The sequence below is a fragment of the Lactuca sativa genome, chromosome 5 (assembly GCF_002870075.4).
Source record: "Lactuca sativa cultivar Salinas chromosome 5, Lsat_Salinas_v11, whole genome shotgun sequence".
Taxonomy (NCBI): Eukaryota; Viridiplantae; Streptophyta; class Magnoliopsida; order Asterales; family Asteraceae; genus Lactuca; species Lactuca sativa.
The window spans coordinates 203271533-203296910 of record NC_056627.2 but is presented as its reverse complement, the minus strand read 5'-3'; the positions used below and the strand labels follow the sequence as shown (position 1 = coordinate 203296910).

Here is a 25378-nt window from a genome sequence, read left to right as displayed (position 1 = left end):
CAACTTGTTCAACTCCCGATAATCTATGCACATTCGATGGGAACCATCCTTATTTTTCAAAAATAAAATCGGTGCTCCTAAAGTTGAATTGCTCCATCTGATAGACTTCTTGACGAACAGCTCGTAGAGCTAAGAGGACAACTCCTACATCTCTAGTGGTGCGAGGCAATACAACGCCTTAGCAATCGGGACCGGACTTAGGATCAAATCGATCCTAAAGTCCACTTACCTCACTGGAGGCACACCAGGTAGATCATCTGGGAAAACACCCATAAATTCCCTAACCACTGGCACATCCAAAACTAACTTCTTCCCATCAACTCGAGTGTCGACCATATATGCTAGATAACCTTAACATCCAAGGTGCAAATACTGCCTAGCCCTGGCAGCAGAACATACAGTTGAACCAACCCTGGTAACCTCGCTATATATGGTTAGTTCTCCCCTACTTTGGGTTTGAAATACCACTATTTCTCTCTCACAGTCATTCATAGCCCTAAGTCTGCTCAGCCAATCCATTCCCACACTTGCCACAAGTGCAACGTCTTTTTCCTCCAGATCGGGAATCAGTGGGCTTGAACCGCTTCGCTACATGTTTAGTCTGAACGAGCCCTACCTCTTCTATCTCGTCCGAGTATCAATCTCAATCTCTATCCTCCATGAAAATGACTGCAACTCTAAAAGGGGACAATACTTTTTAGTAGACACAAACTACCGAATCTCTGTCTTAGGGATGCTCGAGTATCACGACATCTGAACCTTCTCTGAAGCAGGATACTAGGGCAGAAGAGGTCTCTCTCAGTAAACATCTTGGTGATCTTCATCACCGATGTTGTGGTCTTCTTCAGCGACAGATACTCCTTAGCTAATCTCTATTTCTCGACTAGTGGAACATACTCAGTAGGGAACGTCTCAGTGAACTGATCCAATGTCATAGAGGCCCTCAGAAGTAGAAAATCCCTTAATGGCAAACTTACACCAGTCCTTCGCACCTAGGCGAAGAAGGTTCAGTGCAAACTTCAAATTCTAGTTCTATAGACATGAACACACATAAAAAACCCATTAACATCTATTATCCATCTCATAAAAAAGAGGGTTCTTGTCCCCGTCAAACATTGGGTGCTTCGTGTTGCTGAACTCCCGGTACTCCGTCCTCCGCGGAGTCCCACAACTACAATGGTTGCAGTGGCTGTGGCAGAAATAGCCTTAGTGATAGCAACGTAACTCTCATCGAACATGTCAATCAAAGTGGTCTTCACATTCTTAAACACCATCAATATCGCCTCCATGACTACCAAAGTCACATAAGTAGTGATTAACTCGCGGATATCATTGTCACTCAAACCTGGCCTCTCTAGACCATTTGCACCTGATCTAGAACCTCTCGTAACCACGATACTAAAAAATAAACTAGCAACACGTTAGAAAATCACATTATACTAACACACATTACTACTCCACTACTCATCCCTTGGAACCCATGACTTCCTCGATACACATAAGGGCCATGTGCTTCCAATAGTATGGGCCCATACTACCTTCCATACCTACCTGTATTTGTCTCGGAGGATCATGACAAAATTCCTAAGCCACTAGGTCCAAAGCAACTAGGGTATGCATACATCCCACACACACTCTCTCAAGAGCAACTACCAATTTCATACTTCTACTAGCACTCTAACAATCACACACCCAACTCATGAAACCTTCATTTACATTGCAGTCACCTTGTGTATGCTAGTCATACATAATGCCAGATTTAATAGACAATTGAATAATTGATTATACCCAAAGCCCACAACTAGAAAAGGAACAAGAAATAAGGCTAAATCAAGAATACTCAAGCTAAAAAATTGTAGTTATGTACAATCATTATGTATTAGCAACTACAAAAAATAATGTTAGTTTCATACGTCATTACAAGAAATTCCCCTTGGCTATCAGGCATCATAACTCAGGCAATTCTATCATGTAATTCCTAAAATAATCCCAAGCCTATGAACTAGCATGCAGTTCTAACACTTTAACATATCAATAATATACATATAACAAGTGTGGGTATCTTGGGGAATAAATTTTTCTTGAGCTTAGAATGATCGTACACTTCGCATCCCCTTTTTTTTAGCTATTTGAAAATTATTTATGAAAATCTTTTTGCAGATCCATATTTTGATTTTGGAATCACACGAGTGTTCATCCAAATCCCTCAAACTAGGGCTCTGATGCCAACTTGTAACGACCCAAGAAACATAGTAAAACTTTTTCATTTTCAAAAGGCACTTTTATAAAAAACCATCAGTTATCCAAACCATTGTTTCAAAACATAATAATAAAAATCAGAGTATCACTAACATATCTAAAATAAAAATCATCAGGATGATGTGTATGATCATGGATTCACCTTCCCATGATCCTCTGAAGTACCTGAAATATTTAAATCCACAAGAGTAAGTCAAAGCTTAGTGACTTCCCCCAAAATACCTCACTCGACAATACACATACAATCCATGCACACATGATCCTACAATATGACTGGACGGCCTCGCAATGCCTACAATAAACCTAGACCACTCTCCTGTGCCTACAAGATATAATTGGATCGCTCCCTTGGGCCTATAGTCTGAATGGACCTCCTCGCAAGGCCTAGAGTAGACCTGGACCTCCCGTGTATCTTGGCCTACAACATAAAACAGGATCGCCTCAACCATACCACAATATCTCGACATATGAAAACAGATAAACAATAACTAGCAAACACATGTACGCATAAGAGATCTATCAATCTAATAGATCACTATAACATACCAACATCCTAATCATAAGGATACATACTGCAGTAAAAAGTATAGTAAAAAAACTCACCTTGCAGTCTAGCAAGTAAACAATACATCTCACACGCATCCAAAAACTAGTACTACGAGTTACCTATACAACAAACATGGACTAATCATCAATCTACGACAAAAACCCCCAAGTTGGCTAAAAGTCAACTTGGTCAAAAAGTCAATGATCAATGGCCAAAAGTCCATAAGTCAGCTGCCATGTCGTGGCCAAGCATTTTCCATGTCGTGGTGACCTCATGCCAAAACAGTTGCGTAGACCAACTATCAGCATGTTGGGGTGGCTAAACCTCAATGTCGTGGGAACTAATCTAACTAGCTGAATGCATTATGCTCTTAATCCTTCAATCTACACATCCATAATTTCCATAAAGTTTTTCTCACACCTCATGAGTCATAAAAATAGTTGCTTTATAGACATACATGTCCAATGCATGTCTTTCCCAAGCTAGGTCACAAAATGGAGAAAATGAGGCCAAAACCTCAAGTATGAGATCAAAACTCTCTAATACTCCAAATCTAGAACAATAAACTACAATGGGACGTTATGGATCCATAATATTTTCAACTTAATGGAATCCATTAACTTAAATATTGGAGAAAAGAGCATGGAATCCTAGATCTAGGAGAACAATACATAAAGATTGGAACTTCAGGATTTACAATGGCCTAAAATATGAGTAATGAGGTGGTAAATAAACTTGTTTGTTGGATCTATGCTCAATGATCACTTTATTTTCTTGCAAGAAACCAAAAATCACAACTAAAGCTTCAATAACATAGAAATAGAGGCTAGGGTTTGTTTGGAATTAAAGGATGGTGATGGATGCTGAGGGTGTGCAAACCCTAGCCATCACATCACTTAAATAGAGTCACTAATCCTGAAAATAAGGGCTTTGCATACAGGTGGATTCCACTTCGTGACCAATGCCTTACCACATCGTGGCACTCTAAAGGAATATGTGTTTTCATTTGGTGTTGCTACGTCATGGAGATATAACTACCACATCATCGCCACCATAAAATACTTTATTTTAAGTCTTGACTGGCCATAACTACAAACGTAATTATACATGGAACTTGGTGTTACAAATTTAAACATAACAAATTTTAAATGTGCTAAATTTATCAATTTTATTAATTATAGTTATCATATATTATATTACTAACCCCTTCAAATGTGCTCAGCTGATGAACTACTAAATAAATAAATAATCTTCATTGCAATCTTTGTCAAATTCGAATATGTGCCACCAAATAGTCCCCATCAACTAGCTGCGATTTTGAAAAAAAAAATTATAATCGATAAATATAAAAAAAATTATAAAATAAATAACTAAAAGTAAAACGAATTAACCGGATTAGTGTCGACATCATTCACCATCCAATCTTTAATTGCAAAATCATAATTAAATTTATCAATTTTTTTGTGTACTTTGGAAAGTCAATAATTACGCTTGACTTTTCATTTCTAAATCTCAAATAACGTATCAAAAAAAACTCAAGTACCGTATCCATTACACAAGATCATATTAGAGTTGCGGATCCTTATAATGATAATACATATTCAAATATAAGACGTTAAATACGAAGTTGAATTTAGCTTAACTTTGATTACCACCTAAAGATTTGTTCATTTCTTCTTTCGCAACTTTAATCTATATGTAAACAAAATCTATTTTGGGCTTCCAATCTGTATCAACCATTCTAAGGACTTTCACCAAAGGGGATAACACTTTTAAACATTAAGTCACACTGGCCCAAAATTGGACACTTGTGACTGTTTTATATGAGGCAATACCTTTCGGCTAACCGAAAATTTACGTTTCTCCTGTTCGGTGCTAGAGAACATATGTCTTAGTCGCACTTTTTTTAGAAAAAACTTTGTAATGTTAGAAGGCAGAAAAAAATCTCACGACCCCGGCGGAGAATTTCCCCTTTTGTTGATATGTTTAAAAGAATAATCCATCATGATGAAATTATAAAAGTGAGGTATACCAACCCTAAAAGTTGCATAATCTTGATGTGGATCTTACTAGTAAAAGGATCAACTAAAGCATTTCCAGAAGAGATTCTTGTTTTTGAGTTGGTGAAGTATGGACAATGGATAGATGAAAATGAGGAAATTTGTTGAGGGTTATAAGGGGATTCTTCATAAAAAAATATTCGAATGACATGATCCTCTATGATTAAAAAAGTTCATAATTGGAAGTTCGTTCCTCAAGATGCTAAGAATGTGTTTGAAGTAGGAGAAAAAGAAAGCAAAGGTATTTGAGTGATATGTATGTGAGTCTCATGTTGCTTTATGGGACTAAAGTTATCAACAACTACTAGTGGGTGTTGACCCAATTGCTTATAAGTTAAGAAATTGGTGGTTCAACCTATGCATACGATGTTCTACAAGGATGGAAATAAAGTAATGAGCTTTATGAGAACAAGCGACATTCCAAATGGTCCCATTGTTCACTTGTTCAAGCTAAAGGGTAATTGAAAAATTGAGAAAATTGAAAATGTTTTTCTTGTGTTGTTGTCGTTGGAGATCAACAAGAAAACAAGAAAATAGACGAGTTAAGAAAAATTGATTTTATTATGGTGAAGTATGATATAATCGATGAGATTGCTAAAGTTAGATCTTGTAACAAATTTCTTCCTTAAAATTGTATTTTATAAAGAAAATGGTAAATGAAAGTCTTTATATGTATAAAGAGTTTTCAATTTCTTTAATAGTATAAATAATATAGATTTTACATAATCAAACATAGGGCAATTGTTGAGTCAAACCCTATGGTTTGATGAGTAAAAGGGAAACTCTAAAAGGGAAACTCTGATACATTGCCAACTATGTGGACGATCCCAGTGTTGTTTGCACTTAATGATCTCAACGAGAGGTTTTAACGATAAGACCGCGTAACTGAAGGTACTTGTGATGCATGTTCGTGATCCTAATAGATCGTGATGATGATCAAAGAGTATATAAGTCAAGATAGATGCTCTAAAAGTAACAAAAGATTCACTGGTTTTCAAGGATCGCATTGACATTGATATTCATACCTAGCATTTATATAAAACTAAGTTTTATTTTTGTTAGGTATTCTGTTTATATAGCCGATAATTTTCTAAGCGAAAATTATCTATGAGACTGTTATTAGTATACAAAAAAATAATTTTCAAAGAATTTACATGGTTTTTACATTGTTGTTGTTGAGCTGTTTAGGGGTTGTTTGGTAGCATCTGGATGATTCATATTTGAATGATGCAGATGTATGAATGATGTAGAAGCTCTATATGAATCTATATCTAAATGATAAATTGATGTTTGGTTAGGCATCTGAATGCCTTCCTCTTAATGATGAAAATGACAATTTTAACCCTATGAACCATCAAAAATCAGCAACAAAATTACCATGCAGAACATCAACAACATTTTTAGATTTCTAACCAAACACAAACAGATGTTTCTAGATTTTAAAGAAAACACAAACACAAGCACATTGTAATTTTTAGATTTTCAAAGATAGATCATCAAGAACGATAAAGAAATTGATTTCATACAAACTCAAATAGGGCAGCAAGAAAATATAGCAGAAAAATCGATTTCATACAATGTCAAAAAACACAACAAGAACTCAGACCAAACATCGATTCCATATACAAACCAAGCAGAAAGTTTTCTAGGGCTTGAAAAAACCGACCAAAAAGATTAGGCTGAAAAAATTGACCAAAAAGAAAAAGGCAGAAAACTTATCGATGAAAGGAGAAGCGGCGAGAATGGGAGGCGACGAAGGTGGATGAGCATCGGCGATGTCGGAAGTTGGCAGGGTAAGGGGTCGGGGACTGAGGAGAGGGAGAATGAGGGAGGAGTTTTTGACAACGTAGCAAGAGGGAGAAAGAAAAGGACGTCAGACATTTTTTTAGGGCAAGGGTATCTGTAGTCTTTTTTTTTTTCATCCAAACTCCTAACCATCTCTTACTGAGTCAGACCATTTTTTGTTACAACTGACCGGTTAAGAGGGTAAAAATGTATCAACCAAACACTCTGAATTTGAACGATTCAAAGCCAGCCTCTTATTGGGATCATTAAGAGGCCAAACAAACAATCTCTTAGTTCGAGACAAACATCTTCATTTTAAGATAAGCTTTGTACTTTTTAATTGTTATATATATATATATATATATATATATATATATATATATATATATATATATATATATATATATATATATATATATATATATATCTTTTAAAAGCATAATTATATCAATATTCAAAAACATAAATAGTAAACTATATGATTTTGAAAGTTATATGTAAATTAATGAGAGGTTAGACAAAATATTGAATAATATATACATTAAATTAATCAGACACAAATTTTAACATAGAAATTGTTATATATCATAGTGTTTGAAACGATTATAATTTAGAACTTGAATCGTATAAGATTAGTTAGTATGGGTCGTCCACTGATGTGACCTGTCTCAACCATGTTGAGGAGATGGGGAAAACCATCCCACCTTCCATCCCGTTCACGAGTTAAACTTAACGAGAGAAAGAAAATTAAATGTGTGGAAATGAGAAGAAAATAAAAGAAATCGGTGTTTTCGAGTTTTATTAAAGGATAGAAGTGGAAGGAAATTAGAGGATCACTTTTTCTCCTAACTTTCCTTCCGATTTGGGATGATTTAGAAAGAAAAAAAATAAAATGATTCATTTTCATTACACATCTCTCCAACTCGGGAACACAAAAGAGAATTTTGTTTTTCTTTTCTTTCTCTTCTTTTCTCTCATTATGTGGATCTTCATTGAGATAGTGAAGTTGAATACTTAAATAAGAACCCCCCCCCCCCCCCCCCCACCCCCACCCCCCTTTTTTTCCCCTTCTTAATTTTAATAAACTTAAGCGGTTAAGCCCTCATTTTTTTTTTCCTTTTTCCATATATATGTTTTTATCAAAACAATAAGAGTAGTTATACATAATAGCAAAGTTGTAAAAAATGTTCGACGTTAGTTAGTCGGTGGATTAGGGTCAAGGGATTAATCGGCTAGGCGGAGATTTATCGGAGGATTAATCGGGGACCATTAATTACTAAATTGTTGAATTTTAAAAAATTAAATATGACTAATATCATATCAAAGTTTATAAATACCACTAATATGATAACAAAATATGTTAATATGATTAATACAATACTAATCATGTCTCAAATAGTTTCCATTAAAATAAAACTTATTCAAAATTTAAAATTTTATCGTTTTGTAATGTTTCACTTATTATGTATGTGGGGATTAATCGCTAGGCGCCCTCTTATCTGTCTAGTAGCGCATAGGGATTAATCGGAGATTAATCGAAACCTACTTAATAGTAATAAATAATGCAGCAGTTGCTTGTCAACTAGTCCTCTCTCTTATTTTAGTAAATGAGAAAGTGTATTTTCTTACATGGTCTTTGGTGCGCAAAATAAATAAATAAATAAATAAATTCTTTCCAAAGAAATGAGTTTACAATAAATTACTTTTTGTTATAAAGGTTTTAGAATTCTTTCTTATAAAATTATGTAATTTATTTTTAAAATTATGGAAAAAATGAAAAATTAAATAAAATTATTAAAACTCAAAACAAAAGAAAAAAATAACATGAAAATTATTTTGGTGTGTGGTATGGTGACCATTTTCTAGAAAAAATTGTGTGGTGTAAGGATGTCATATGTGATGTGGGGTGGCAAAAAAATAAAAGATCGACCTACTATATCAGCCAGGCTAAATTACAACAGACATATGTTAGATCGATGGGAAAATGCTAGTATGCTACATAATTGGGAGGTTTGGACACGACTTCGTTAATATACTCAACCCCAGAAGAATTACATGAAGAAAATAAAAATTAAACATTACACACTATAGATTCATGAGAACTTACTTTTGAATTATTAATGATATCTCTTGTGTTATTAATTTTATTTAAGGTATACTTTTGCATTATCTTCATTTTTCTATAATGAAGAATTTCAATTTTTAGGTTTATGAGGATGCAGGTGAATCGGAAGTCCTTTGGCAACCTCAGGTTGAACTAGATTGAAAATAACATCCTCGTTCCGAATTACTTTCTTCAACTTGAATCTCCTCACAAGATGATGTATAAACACAAGTATTTCTAGTCGGGCAAATTCTTTTCCAGGACACAAATGAGCCCCTCCTCCAAATGGTACGTATGTATATGGTGTAATTGGCACTTTACTATCGAATCTTGATGGATCAAACTTTTTAGGTTCAGGAAAGAAATCAGGGTTTTTATGTGTCGAGTTTGTACTCCAATACAACTGCAATATATAGTAAACAACCATTTTTAAACAGTTAGAAACCTATTCACCAAGGAGTTAATTCGTGTTAAGTAATGAATCTTTGTAAGTTACCTTCCAACCCTTTGGAATTGAATAGCCCTTGTATGTGAAATCCGAAATCGCTTCTCTAAAAGTACCTTGGGTTGGTGGAACTAATCTAAGAACTTCACATGCCACATTCCAAGAGTATTTCATCTTTGACAAATCCTCCCAATTTAACAATTCTGTTGATTTTTTATATTTTGCAATTTCTATTTGTTCTGCATGTACCAAAAAGTAATATATAAACAATTAAAAATTCTTATTTCGATTATTTTAGTGGCCAAAATCCTTTTATCTAGTTGTAAAGTGTAAGCTATCAAAAACAACTTCATAAAAACTTTTTTAAATTCAAATATGCGTGTCATTAACTAAATTACATGTTTCTATCGGATAAAAATATAAATTAATAGAGAATTGAGTTTTTAATGTCAAACCTTGGAGTCATATATATGCAAATACATAAACAAATTCAATAAAGTTTCTAAAGCTACGATTTCCTCATCTAATATAGTTTTTACGTCGCATGCAATCTTTGTATCTATAGGTTCAAAACTCAATATCCATACCAAAAAAATCAATGTGCGTAGAAAAAACGCTTAGAGAAATTCATAAAATAATGTTAACCTTTTATATGATCTGGTAGTTCATTTGAATTTGAAAAAGCATTCAGGAAAAACAATATTGAATAAAGAACATAAACGAAGTATGCATCATATGCTTCATGTCTTGATGAAAAATAAAGTGATTCTTTTCCTTTATCAATTTCAATACCTTTGTAGACTCCCTCGTAAATCTCAGGCAATTCAGCGAGATACTTAACAATGAAAGTACACGTTGAGCTTGTACTGTCATAGCCACCGATCATTAACCCCATGATAGCGTCAGCAACTTCAGTCTCTTGCATTAATCTTCCATAGTCATCGCAAAGTAATAACGACAAAATATCTTGTGTAGGCGAAGCTTTCCCATCGGCCAAATCACTCTTCCTTTTCTTTACTATTGCAGTGAGTTCTTTATTGATGAAGGCGCCTGCATTTAATGCTCTCCGGAACAGTGTTCCCGGGAGGTTTAAGGGGATGGAGAAAAGCCCTGGAGCAAGTCTTTCGAACGGGACTGATAGTTTGTTGACCCATTCGGGTTCATCGACACCGAAGAAGATTTTGCATGCAACAAGAAAAGTGAAGTTTTTGGTGAGTTTATGAGTCAAAATCTGGCCGTTGCCTTCCCATCCTGTTTCAAAGTGTTTCTGTGCCACCATGTCCATAATTGGAACATATTCCCGTAGAGTTTCAGGCTTCAAAATGTTGCGAACTGTCTTCAGTACTGTCTGGTTGACTCCTTTCAGAGAAGGGATAATCTTCTTTACCGAAGCAGGCACCCAAAACTGAACAAGTTTGTTATCATTTGAGAACAAGAACTTGTTACCTTCGGGCCCACAGAACACTGCAGCATCCTCTAGCATCAGAGAGGTCCTGAAGACATGACGTGAGAATTTAGTCATGCGATCGACGATGAACTTTTCAGGGTGGCCCTTCCTACCGCAGGTGACAAACTCTATAGTTTCACCAATCACAGGCCACCCTCTTCCGCCAGGTGGGGGTTTTACATCTACATCCAACTTAGATTTAAAGAAACCAAAGCGAAGTGAGCATGAGAAGACGACCACAAATAGAGAAAGGAGAGAAGCATAGAAGATATCCATTGTTGAACTTGTTGATTTCTCTTTTAGTTGGGTTTTTTACGAAGGTGACCTGAAGCAGTATATATAAAGAAGAGTTCATAAATGATGCATTCAAGGTCGTTTTACGCTATGTATGTAATTTCAATTTTTCAATAGTAGTGTGTTTTGTACATGTTTGGTACATGTTTGGAACAGAACTGGACCATGACCCGCCAGAACGTGAATTGATTTATTATGTAGGCCTTGCACACAATGGACCAATATATTAAAATTAGCATATTGTCCTTGATTATTACATATATTATATAGAATGTGTATAACGTTTAATCATAAAATCATAAAATAATAATAAATAAGACCAGTGGCGAATCCAGAATTCAAATTCAAGGATGTTCAATTTAAATTATTTAAAAAATTAAACATGTTAATATTTTATGATTATCGGGTCGGGTTGTGAATAATATCATCTAATCCTACTTAGTAAATGAAAATACTTTTAATACTTGCCATCTTCTATTTTATTTTGACAAATGTTATTTTCTATGTTTTTTAAAATTGTTATATATATATATATATATATATATATATATATATATATATATATATATATATATATATATATATATATATATATATATATATATATATATATATATATATATATAAAAGGTTATCATTATATTAATTTGATAATAAATTCTCATAAATACTCTAAATGATTTGATTTCTATCATAAATACTTCAAAAGATTACATTTTTTTTTGAAATACATTATTTTATAAAATATTTAATGTTTATATATTCATATTAAATTTTTATCTACCCTAATAAATAAGAATAATTTTGTCATAATACATCTTCTCCTTCATTTTAACACTTGTCATTTTCTAGATTTTTTTAAATTATTTAATATCCATTTGTCATTTTTATAATTTTTTTTCTTTTTTATCCAAATCTCACCTATTAAATGTCATCTCATATTATTTAATTTTATAAATATATTAATTAATATACATAATAACTTTCTATTTTTGAATCCCTCTTTCTATTAATATATTAATTAATGTATATGTGTATTAATATAGATAATACATTCTATTTGTGAATTCATATTAATTAATTTTAGGGTTTAGGTCATTTTTGGTCATTTAACTTTTGGTTTTGTGCTCATTTGGTTACTTAACAACTTTTAAGTTTTAAAAGTTCATCAAACCTTTGACTTTGTGCTCATTTAGTCACTTAACTTTTAATTTCGTCACATTTAGTCACTTAACTTTTAGATTTGTGCTCATTTAGTCACTTAACTTTCAAAACTGTGCTCATTTAGTCACTAAACTTTTGGAAAAATTTAAAAGTTTAGTGACTAAATGAACAAAATTTTAAAAGTTAGGTGACTAAATGTGACAAAACCAAAAGTTAAGTGACTAAATAAACACAAAGTCAAAAGTTTGATGACCTTTTAAAACTTAAAAAGAGTTAAGTGACCAAATGAGCACAAAACCAAAAGTTATGTGACCAAAAATGACCTAAACCCTTAATTTTATTAGTATAGATTAATTAGGACCAAATTACATAAATAGTCTATGTGGTTTACCAAAAGGTCACAAACTCAATTATTACTTATTTTTTTATGAACATGGTCTTTGTGGTTACCAAAACTTTTTTTAATAAACCTGTGCAAAACACGAGTTTTACACCTAGTATATGTATAATACTGAATTTAACTCTAATAAGTTTCTTACAATTGTTCATGAAAATTTTATATGGATATGAAAATTGTCTGTAAAAAAATAGTTGCCAATTTATTTTGATATTGCTCGAATGTCATTGACATGTTATAAGTAAAATTGCTCTAAGCATTTTAATTTTGATTATAAATATAAGTATAACTAAATACTAAATTATAATATCCTAATTATATAATACTTTATAACTGAAAAAAATTTAAAATAGAAAATATAATAACAAGCTCTCTAGTTGATAGCAGGCATCTAGAGAGAGAAAATGGTAAAACCTTTGAAAGAAAAGCTATGGGAGGAAGTGGAGACTCGAGCATCTCCAACAGGTCGCGAAAAATCAAAAATTGAGAGAAGGTGGTGGAAGAAATAGGGATGGACCGGCGGAGGCAGAGAAGAAATGATGAGCACAATGACAACAACAAAAGAATAGGGATGGACCGGCGGAGAGTGGTGGAACACGACGGCGACACTATTGAAAAATATTATATAAACTTTGTTTTTTAGGGCTTATCTTTTCTTCTTTTTCATCATCAATTTTGAGTTTATCTTCATAAGATTTTATCCTTCCAATGCAATACTTTCAAGGTCAGAGTCTGTCACAACTAGAAATTTTGATGCTTTGTAACAACAACAATGATAACAATTGTGAACCAAAAAAATGTGAAAGCATGTATGATGCTTATTCAATAACAACAAAACTTCCATCAAACAATTTATACTAGCACTACAAATAGTCAACAAAGAATTGGAAACCCTAGAAATCCTGGTTTAAGTCCATTTTGGACTAGGACTTCCCTATTGGTCCTAATGGGCCAATATGTATCCAATTTGATTATTTTGGGCTTAGAACTCTTATATGGGCTCTAATTGGACCCATTTTCATTTATTTTAACATTTTGGGCCATAATGGGCCTAGAATGAAATAAAATATCCTAATGGACCTTATTGGGCCATAACAAATTTAATTAGCCCTAAAGGGGCCATAAAACTCATACTTGATGAATATTAGGCCGTGAATTTCTCAAAAAGGGCCAATGGGCCGAAAACCATCAAATTGGGCCCATAATAGGGATTTAAACACAAAAGGGCCCAAAATTCTATTCTTTCTACCCTCTTTCTCGGCCCAAGAGGAAATAAAAAAAAATAGAAAACTCATGAAATAAGGAGGGTTAGCCACCTCCTTATTACACCATGGACTTCCAAGCAACATCTCATACCTCCATGCAAGCTTGTATGATCCAACATGCATCAAGGCCTTTTTCTCTCTCCTTTCTACTCTCGGCTGAAGATACCCACACATACACCCACTTCCTTCATCTTTTGCAAACAAAACTCTCTCTAGAAAAGTTATTTCTTCTTCATAAAAAATTTTGAGATTTAGGAGCTTTCAAGTAGGATTTTCCCTAAGAGTCATCATCTAAGGTAAGTTGATGCTTAAATCCATGATCTAACTACTTCATTTCATCAAAAATCTCCTCTTAATCTATTCAAATTCGTGATCTTGCCTCTTAGAACTCATCTAAGCCAAAGATCCTCCAAGAAGCTTACTAGGCCGAGAATAACATCAAACTTCTTCCATTTTTCTTTAAAACCATGATCAACTAGAAAAGGTGAGTTCATACCCATCTCTTTTTGGTTTTTACAAGTTTTATGGGGGAGAATACAAGTAAAATGTGTAGATCTATGTATATATGTATGCTATGTATGATTTCATATACGTATGTGTGAATTTATGTGCTTTATGTGTTGATTATTTAAACAAAAAGGAAAGAAATCACGAGATATATGACATAAGAAGGAAAACAAACATGATCTAAGGTATTCTACACTAAACAAGTCAAGAAAAATACCCTCTAAGATTTAAAATCAACATATTGTAATAAAACCAATTTTTAGGCTTAAATTGTCAAATAAACAAAAGTTGGGTTAAAATTGCCATTCACGGTTTTCTTAGGGATCAGAAGAGTCAAAACAGTTACAATAAATTTTTTTTATGAATATTATGCTCTTCAAAGGACTTGAAATGTAAATTGTACCTTAAAGGGCCAATTTTTGGACTTCTAGGCCCACTAAGCCCAAAATTGCGAAAAACATGATTTCCAAGGGGCTGAAATGACAAATTTCTCAAAACAGGTGATAAAAAGTTAAACAAGACTATTTCAAGGGTTAAAATGCTTTTCTTTTCCAAAAAGGATAAAAAATGTAAAGTTTTTGGATTATGGGCCAAAATTGTAAAAGTTGTAAAAGTTTGGGCTTTAACCGAAAAACACTTTTCTGGAAGGGATGAAACTGCCAAAGAATATGTTTTGAGCTAAAAATATCAACTGAGTAAGTCTATAGGTCAAATGTGTCAAGAATATGATTTAAGAGCTTAAAATGTCTTTTTTTTGTATAAAGGACTAAAATTGTTATTTTTATTAAAGAAGGGCTAAAAAGGGGTCAAAGCAACATTTTAAACCAATTATTTTATTTGTAAGATATTTGAGTCAAAAATAAAGTTACAACTCATGAAAATAGAGATATGAACATACGTATAATCCAAATATTGTTATAAACAAATCGACCGGTCTCGTGTCGATACAAAAATAACAATCGTCCAATCAAACCTTCCAACAATTATACAATTCCTAAAACAAGTAAACAATCAAAACTTTAGGCTTGAAAGTCCAATCATGCTTGTTGGGCCTTTGTGACCCATTAACATGATTTTGGACCCAAGGAATAATAGTAAATGTTATTGGGTCTTCTACGACCCAATTTCATATTTAAGGGACCCTGAATGACTTTTAAGTGCTATTGGGCCTTAGTGGCCCATTAGTACTACTAGTAAGGTCCAAGTAAACAAATACAGGTTGATAATCAATGGTAATCAAAGTCAATTGGGATTTAGTGAGTAATAATGGGTGGCACCAACGTGTGTCGTTCATAGTCTGTAGTTATAATCAAAATCTCCTGGAGGGAGAGCAAGAAACCAAAGCGAAGTGAGCATGAGAAGACGACCACAAATAGAGAAAGGAGAGAAGCATAGAAGATATCCATTATTGAACTTGTTGATTTCTCTTATAGTTGGGTTTTTTACGAAGGTGAGCTGAAGCAGTATATATAAAGAAGAGTTCATAAATGATGCATTCGAGGTCTTTTTACACTATCTACGTAATTTCAATTTTTCAATAGTAGTGTGTTTTGTACATGTTTGGTACATGTTTGGAACAGAACTTTACCAGGACCAGCCAGAACGTGAATCGATTTATTATGTAGGCCTTGCACACAATGGACCAATATATTAAAATTAGCATATTGTCCTTGATAATTACATATATTATATAGAATGTGTATAACGTTTAATCATAAAATAAGACAAGTGACCAATCAAATTCAAGGGTGTCCAATTTAAATTATTTAAAAAATTAAACATGTTAATATTTTATGATTATCGGTCCGGATGTGAATAATATCATTTAATCCTATCTAATAAATAAAAATACTTTTGACACTTGTCATTTTCTAGAATTTTTAAAATTGTTATTTCCACTTGTCATTTTTTGAGGATTTCAATTTTCTTAAAATAAATTTTCATAAAATTCTAATGGATATATATATATATATATATATATATATATATATATATATATATATATATATATATATATATATATATATAAGGTTATCATTTTATTAATTTAATAATAAATTCTCATAAATACTCCAAATGATTTGATTTCTATCATAAACACTTCAAATGATTATATTTTGTTTTTTGAAATACATTATTTTATAAAATATTTAATGTTTATATATTCATATTAAATTTTTATCTACCCTAATAAATAAGAATGATTTTGTCATATGTCATATTCTCCTTTATTTTTACACTTGTTATTTTCTAGATTTTTTTGAATTATTTAATATCCACTTGTCATTTTTATAGTTTTTTTTCTTTTTTATCCAAATCTCACCTATTAAATGTCAACTCATATTAATTAATTTTATAACTATATTAATTAATATACAAAATAACTTTCTATTTTTGAATTCCTCTTTCTATTAATATATTAATTAATGTATATGTATATTAATATAGATAATACATTTCATTTGTGAATTCATATTAATTAATTTTATTAGTATAGATTAATTAGGACCAAATTACATAAATAATCCATGCGGTTTATCAAAAGGTCAGAAACTCAATTATTACTTTTTTTTTTGAACATGGTCTTTGTGGTTAACAAAACTTTTTTTAATAAACCCATGTAAAACACGGGTTTCACACCTAATGTATGTATAATATTGAATTTAATTCTAATAAGTTTCTTACAATTGTTCATGAAAATTTTATATAGATATGAAAATAGTCTGTATAAAAATAGTTGCCAATTTATTGTGAAATCTATAAGTAAAATTGTTCTAAACTTTTTAATTTTTATTATAAATATAAGTATAACTAACTACTAAATTATAATATCCTAATTATTTAATATTTTATAACTGAAAAAAATTGAAAAATAGAAAATATAATAACAAGCTCTCTAGTTGATAACACTATAGGTAAACTAAAAAAAACTAGAGTGTACTACACCACAAAAAGCTCCTGTATGTTGCACAACTTTCTAGTTTATAGGATTTGACTTCTAAGCTAGAATAACTTGATGGCTTATTAGGAATTGGTTTATAATCTTACCATACACACACAAAAGCATAATACAAATAACAGATATGTAGAGAGAGAAAATGGTAAAACCTTTGAAAGAAAAGAGATGGGAGGTAGTGGAGACTCGAGCATCTCCAACAGGTCGTCGGAAATTGGAAATTGACAGAAGGTGGTGGAGATGGGCACAGAGTGGTAGATAATGTTGAGCACGGAGGTAGATAAGAAATGATGAGCACGACGACAATAACAAAAGAATAGGGATGGACCGGCGGAGAGTAGTGGAAGACGACGGCGGCACTGGTGATAAAAATTATATAAACTTTTTTTAGGGCTTCTCTTTTCTTCTTTTTCATCATCAATTTTGAGTTTATCTTCATAGGATTTTATCCTTCTAATGCAATACTTTCAAGGTCAGAGTATTTCTAAATAGAGGCTACAATTGGAAAATACTGCTTTGGAACGGAATTTACAAACTTTCTAACAATCATTTCTTCATCAAGACATGGACCAAGACTATAAAACTTCTCAACTATACCACTTATCTTTCCCGAAAAGACATTGATTCTCTCGTCATCCTTCATCTTTAACCACTCTAACTCACCCCTTAGTGTTTGTAACCTTGCCTTTTCACCAATTTAATACCTAAGTATCGAATCTTAATGGAGTCCGAAACATCTTGCACATCCTTATATTTAGTAACCTGCAAAAGAACATCTTCTGGGAGAGTGGGATAAACTATAGCTTTTGTACTATAGTTCCTTTTCTCGTCCTCATCTTCTCCGAGTACCGTCTTTCAAAGGCAATATGCTCTCAACACAGTTGCAACCAAGACTGACCATGAAGTGTAGTTTGTTTCCGTTAATTTAGGACACTGGACTGTGATACTCCTTTGCGCACGAACCATTGATGCACCTGCATTTGCTGTCATTTCTTGCACAACTTTCGAGTTTCTACACCGATTTTGCTAGGAATCTTCGGTCCTTTCTTTCTTTCTTAGTGATCGTACCGTCTCTAGTCACCTATGTTGGTCTATGATTAGTCGTTGATCCTTAATACAACTTAACAATCTTCTCTTATGTCGGTCTTTGATCTCTTTACACCGGAATTTCATTTCTGGCTGGTCTCTTCGGTCTTTGTTTCTCCTCCTATAACTCACATGACACCTTTTTCTCTTCTACCCGAGCTTCAACCTGGGAGCTGTAGTACCAAATGTTGGAACAGGCCCTTAAGTTTACACACTATACTACAACAACAAACAGTGTAAAACAATACTTGGTGTGTGATTTTTCAGGAAAGAAAATAGAGGAAGAAATAAGATTTTTTTGTGGGTTATCTTATCACACTGTCGGCCTGGTGGCAGAAACACCGAGCGGCTTAAGTTTCAGAATCGTTGGCTTATGGAAGAGGCTTTTGTGTTCAGTTGGATGGGTTTTAGGCATAACAAAACAAACTTAAACTCTTAAGTGTACTTGCAAACTAAAACAAGATCTATGTTTTCCCTATTGAACGAATAACTTATTGTTATTGTAGTAAATAATAATTAATCCTTGACTTGTAGAATCTTTGGAAGAAAGCACTACAAATAGCGTGCCTCTAGTGGTTCACACCCAACCTAGCAAGAAAGAGATCATGGAGAGAGGAGAGCAAAATTTTGGCTATTCCTTGGAATAATAGTGTGGCCGAAAATGCTAGGGGTAAGGCTCCTTATATAGTGCAACTTGAATACCTTAGATAAGCCCAAAACTAATATAATAATATTATATTGAATTGGTAATTATCCAGCTTCCTAATTATCCTTTAAGGATAATTCTAGACACTCTAAAGGCCTTTAGAAACCGTCCACCCTATGTGTGGAAGGTTATGGTGTAACGTCCCATTTTTCAGAAATTTTTTAAACTTTTAATTTCATAAACATCATCCATACGAAATACAAAGATCCCAATACATATCCATAATATTTTTAAATTCAGAGTACAAAAAGCTAATTGTAAAAACACTGGAGAATGCACGCCACGTTATTAAGCCGGGCCCTTGCTCTTATCAACATAAGTACCTAAACATCCAATAAAACTGTAAGCACAAGCTTAGTGAGTTTCCCAATTACACAAATCATATAATCACATAATGTGATGCTCATACATATACATACAAGGTTGCCATTGACTCCCTCCATGATCTTCAATAGGATGTCATGGGTACCCCCATGGTCTTAAATCCTCATGCCATGGGCTCCCCTATGGTCTTTCAAATGCCATGGGATCCACCCATGATCTTCACATAAACCCATACAGAACTCAAATAATAAATCATTACACATTCCAATACTAATCATCTCATACCAATTAATAGGTCGGTCATCGTGTCTTCGACCCATGAGTGTGGTGAGAAGGCTCGCCTCAAGTAAATGAGTATGTGAACCAATTTAGTCATCAAAATTACCCAACATGCACCCCTGTAATCACCTTGATGATTTTGACCTGTTTATTTATCATAGCAAAGTCAGTTCTTCTTTGCTTCTTTGTGTCTTTTTCTTAACACTTTGTGCACTCATAGCTAAGTGCCCAGATCTCTACAATCATAACACTGAATTCAACTTTTGTCACCTCGAATTTTTCCTCTTCCTCGGCCTCTTCCACCTCTTTCATGGTTCCTTCCATGACCTCTTCCGTGTCCACTACTTTCACCATGCCTTTGTTCACTTGCTATCAAGAGTTGATCTCTCTTTTCTTCATTTTTATCATTGATTTTGAGTTTATCTTCATAGGCTTTTATCCTTCCAATGGACTACTTTCAAGGTCAGATTATTGCTCAATAGAGGCTACAATTGGAAAATACTTCTATGGAACAGAATTTAGAAACTTTCTAACAATCATTTCTTCATCAAGGCATGGGCCAAGACTTTAAAACTTCTCAACTATACCAATTATCTTTCCCGAAAAGACATTAATTCTTTTGTTATCCTTCATCTTTAGCCATTCCAACTCACCCCTTAATGTTTGCAACCTTCCCTTTTTCATCACTTCAATACCTAAGTACCAAATCTTAATGGAGTCCAAAACATCTTGTGCATCCTTGTATTCAGTAACCTGCAAAAGAACATCTTCTGGAAGAGTGGGATAAATTATAGCTTTTGTAGTATAGTTTTGTTTCTCATCCTCATCTTCTCCGAGTACCGTCTTCCAAAGGCAATGTGCTCTCAACATAGTCTCAACCAAGATTGACCATGAAGTGTAGTTTATTTCCATTAATTTAGGACACTGGAGTGAGACACTCCTTTGCACACGAACAGTTGATGCAACTGCATTTCCTGTCATTTTCCACACCGGTCTTGCTACGAATGTTCGGTCCTTTATTTATTTCATAAGTGATCCTACCGTCTCCGGTCACCTGTGTTGGTCTAGGATTAGTCGTTGGTCCTTACTGCAGCTTAACAATCTTCTCTAATGTCGGTCTTCAATCACTTTAACTTATAAAGTATTGTTATTGTAGCAAATAATAATTAATCCTTGACTTGTAGAAGCTTTGGAAGCAAGCACTACAATTTTTGCGCCTCTAGTGGTTCACACCCAACCTATGAAGAAGGATATTATGGAGGGAAGAGATAGGAGATAGGAGTGCAAAATTTCGGCTATTCCTTGCAATAATAGAGTGGCCAAAAATGCTAGGGGTAAGGCTCCTTATATATTGTAACTTGGAAACCTTAGATAAGCCCAAAATCGATATAATAATAATATCTTGAATTGGTAATCATCTAGCTTCCTAATTATCCTCTAAGGATAATTCTAGACACCCTAAAGGCCTCTAGAAACCGTCCACCCTATGTGTGGAAGGTTCTGGTGTAACGTCCAAATATTTAGAAAAAAATTAAACTTTTAGTTTCACAAACATCATACATAGGAAGTACAAAAATCCCAATACATATCCATATTATTTTTGAATTCAGAGTACAAAAAGCTAATTGTGAAAACACTAGATAATGCACGCCACGTCATCAAGTCGGTCCCTTGCCATTATCAATAGAACTACCTGTAACATCCAATAAAATTGTAAGGACAAGCTTAGTGAGTTTCCCAATTACACAAATCATATAATCACATAATGTCATGCTCATACATATACATACATGGTTTCCGTGGAGTCCCTCCATGGTCTTCAACAGAATGTGATGGGCTACCCCCATGGTCTTAAATCCTCATGCCATGGGCTCCCCCCATGGTCTTTCCAAATGCCATGGGCTCCTCCCATGGTCTTCACATAAGACCATACATAACTCAAAGAATAAACCATTACACATTCCAATACTAATAATCGCATATCAATTAATGGGTCGACCTTGGTGCCTTCGACCCATGAGTGTGGTGAGAAGACTCACCTCAATATTGCATGGAAGATGACTAGGTCGGGACTCCAATATCTGCTCTACACAACCCTATAACAGAAAAAAAAATTCTTAAATACAACTTAATATGCCCCAAAACCCCTTAAAGTTCAAACTTGGTCAAAGACTATGGTCAAAGGTCAAAGTCAACGTCCATAGTTGACCCAACTCGCCGAGTTTCCCTCAACTCATCGAGTTCCTCTATTACCCACAGAGTTCGTGAAAAATCCCATCAACTAATCGAGTTCACTATTGAAATCATCGAGTTGTCCAGAAAACCAACCTCTTAATGCATTAAGTTGAATCCATCTAAAACAGGGACTCCAGAACTCAAATCTCTTCCAAAATGATGTCAGAAGGATAAATTTTCCGACGTTACCCTTAAGAACCACCCAATAATAAGTAAACCCAAAAACTAGGCTCTTTTGAGTGAGTCTTAATCCATTAATACCTTGATAAAGACCTATTAAGTTTTCAACTTTACGTCCATGCAAGCTAGAAATACACTCTAGAGCTTAATAAGGATTTATTAAGGGACTTATTTCATGAATGGGGCGTGGAACTAATAAAGTTTGCAACTTTCAGTCATGAAAGGTCATGATGGGGTTAGATCTAGCATAACAACCCCTGGTACCTTCAATATCTTGGTTGGCCCGACCCATATCCCAAAATCATCCTAAAACTTCCATTAACGAGATCTGGATGATAACAAAGCAAGATGTCGACTTTATACCTCAAGAAGACTGCTATTTATGAAGAGTTTATGGATCTATACTCCTTCTAAGCTAGATGTATCCAACTTCCAAGCTCCTTCCAAAGAACCACCAAAATCAATTCTCAAAGATCTCACACACTCAATCTAGAAAAGGGTAAACGAACATAGGGTTTCTGGACAAAGGGAGGCTATTAAGGAGGCCAGCCAAGGGGTTTAAGTCCTTTATATAGGGTACTACACCCTAAAATTAGGGTTTCATCTTCAGCCGCCAACTCGTCAAGTTGGAACTCCCCGACTCGTCAAGTTGGGCCAATAAAACCTGCGGCCACAAAATTCTCAACACCACGAGTTGGACTCCCCAACATGTCGAGTTCCCACATAATTCCAATATTTTTGAGAAAAAAATTTGACCTAAACAAAGCGTTACATCTGGAGCCTTTTGTTCAACTATTGAACAATTGCACTTTAGACCCTACACTTATAATTAATTCCATTAATCCCGAAACTAATTACAATTAATTTCTGATTAATTCTTAATTAAATTTTACTATTTCTAATTAATATTTTATTCTCATAATATATTAATAAATTATTTATTTCAATTTATTAATCAAATAATAAATCAACCTCTCTCTCCAAAAATCATCATGTCCAACGGTTAGATTTGAGGGCAACCAAAAAGGACTATGCTATTATAAATGTTTATACCAATTATAGTTATGGGCTTAGACACCTAATCCAATAGTCTCCCACTTGTATTAGTCTATAACTATGTTTGCCGGTATAACTTCCGAATCGATCAGTAAGTTGTAGCTTCCAAAAGCCGATGTGAAACTCTGACCCAGTCACTTACGTGTCCTAAGATAAGTGATCATATAATCCTCCATTCTGTAAGATATAATTTAGATATGAGACTGTTGGATAAGGTGTCTAAGTCCATAACTATATTTGGTATGTACTTGACCCGATTTAGCATGGTCCATTTGGGTTGAATGACATCATAACAATTGGATAGACAAAATGAGAAAAACGACACTTATGATTTGTTAATATATTATAAGCTCTAACATATTAATATGAAGTAAAATTATTTAATTAGTATTGATCAAGAATTAATTTGGAATTAATTTTGTGATCAAAAGAGACTAATTAAATATATGGGGATTGATTTGGTAAATCATCCATTCTTATATAGTAGGCTTATGATCCATGATTCATTAGATTGGGATAAAACCCATAGGGTGCTCCATGGATGCTCCATGGAGGTTAAAACCCATGGATCAGGGTAAATGAAAAGTCAAGCACATTAGGGTTTACATGGTGCAACCTTACATGTGGCACACTATATAAAGAGCCCCATGGCAAGCAAAATCGGAACTAAGACTTAAGGGTGAGGGCTAGCCGAATTTTGTGTACAAGTTTTCTTCTCTCATGTTATTCCAAGAGTTGTGGTGTTGGGTGAAGCATTTTAGGCATCACATTTGGGATGCTAAGCTTACAAGGTCTTAAGGAATCCAAGCAACAAGCAAGGTATGTAATTCTACTAGTTTTTATATTACATATACCCCAATCATATGCTAGTTAGGATGAAATCTTGGAAAATGAAAATTTTCAGGTATAATAGAGAAAACATAGATCCAAGGTTTCTAGGGTTGAATACACACCATAGGAGTGTTAGGATGCTCAAAACCCATCAGTGGTATCAGAGCCTAGGCTTGTTTTCATTATACTTGATGAAAATTGCTGAAAAAAGTCGAAATTCTGCTCACTGATCAATGAAATCGTCGAGTCCATGGCGGGCCTCGACGAGTCGATGTGAAATCTCATCCTACTCATCGAGTAGGTTCTTGCACTCGGCGAGTAGGAGGCCTTGTGTGCATATTTTTGAGTTTTGTAGCAAGAATTGGACAAGGATCATTACCCTAAACTGTTTTGGACTTATAAAATATGTTTTTAATTTGGTAATGGTTATGCTAATCCATTTTCAAATGTTATTATCAAAGTTTCAAGTTTTATATATGTTTATATGATTCTTGAAAATTGTTGATATGAATGTCTATGCTTATGAGTTTTGGTAGATCATATGAATTATTTACAAATTGTTTGTTAGTGTAGTTCTTGATCTAAATACATTTTAATGGAATCCATAACTTCTCCCCAAGTAATGGAATTCCAAGAGTTTTTCATTAAAATCATTAAAACTCATAAGTTATAGAAATGAAAGGTTTTAAATAGTTTCAAAACTTGCCCTCAAGTTTTGGAATTTGTAAAGTCACTTTAGAAAACTTTAATTCCAATCCCTAGAGTTTTAAAAGTTTAAAATTCAACCCTTATACTATTATATTATTAAAAGTCTAATAATTATATATATAAGTTCAAGTCAGTCTTATCGTTAGTAGGCCTCATTCTTGAAGTCGGTCTATAAGGGGGTATAAGGTGCTTGCCTATAAAATAGAAGCTTAATTGGTGTCCGCCCTCACCCACCGCTTCCTTGACTGGTGGAGGGTCGTTAGCCGAACGGGTAGGACAAAGACTATAATTCTCATTTAAAGTATGATGATAAATATAAAGTAACTAAATCTTCTATAAATTCCCAATCTTAGTTACTTTAGAAAAATGTGAAATTGATGCTAACCCATGAAATTACACTTTGCACCTTGCTAAAGTCGTTACTGGAGCATGTGTGGTTAACCGGTACACTAACTTGGACTTAACAAGGGTGGCAGAGGCTGGCTTAAGGTTTATCAAAGATCGGTGGAGCGTGTGTCGTTAACCGGAACACCGATTAGGTGATAAAATTAAGAGTACCAAGTTAATTTGCATGGTTATTCACACCTTGTTTGTGATCCTCGGTATCCCAGTCACAAACTTGAAGGGCATAATCGAGATTTAAAAATACCATTGAATTGTTTAATGAATCTCAAAAGATCTAGGAGTTTCAATCCATTTAAAACCTAATAATCTATTTCGTGTTTCATGGTGGAAATTGGTAA

General features: G+C 33.7%; 1 protein-coding gene across 1 annotated transcript; it reads right to left on the bottom strand.

Annotated features, from left to right (window-relative positions):
- Positions 1-8642: 8642 nt before the first annotated feature.
- Positions 8643-10992, bottom strand: LOC111918849 (beta-amyrin 28-monooxygenase). Its single transcript, XM_023914463.3, has 3 exons — positions 9993-10992; positions 9252-9439; positions 8643-9158 (listed from the first exon to the last, which is right to left on the bottom strand). Exons 1-3 carry the CDS (start codon positions 10921-10923, stop codon positions 8847-8849), a joined length of 1431 nt encoding a protein of 476 aa, XP_023770231.1. The 5' UTR covers positions 10924-10992; the 3' UTR covers positions 8643-8846.
- Between the last annotated feature and the right edge of the window lie 14386 nt (positions 10993-25378).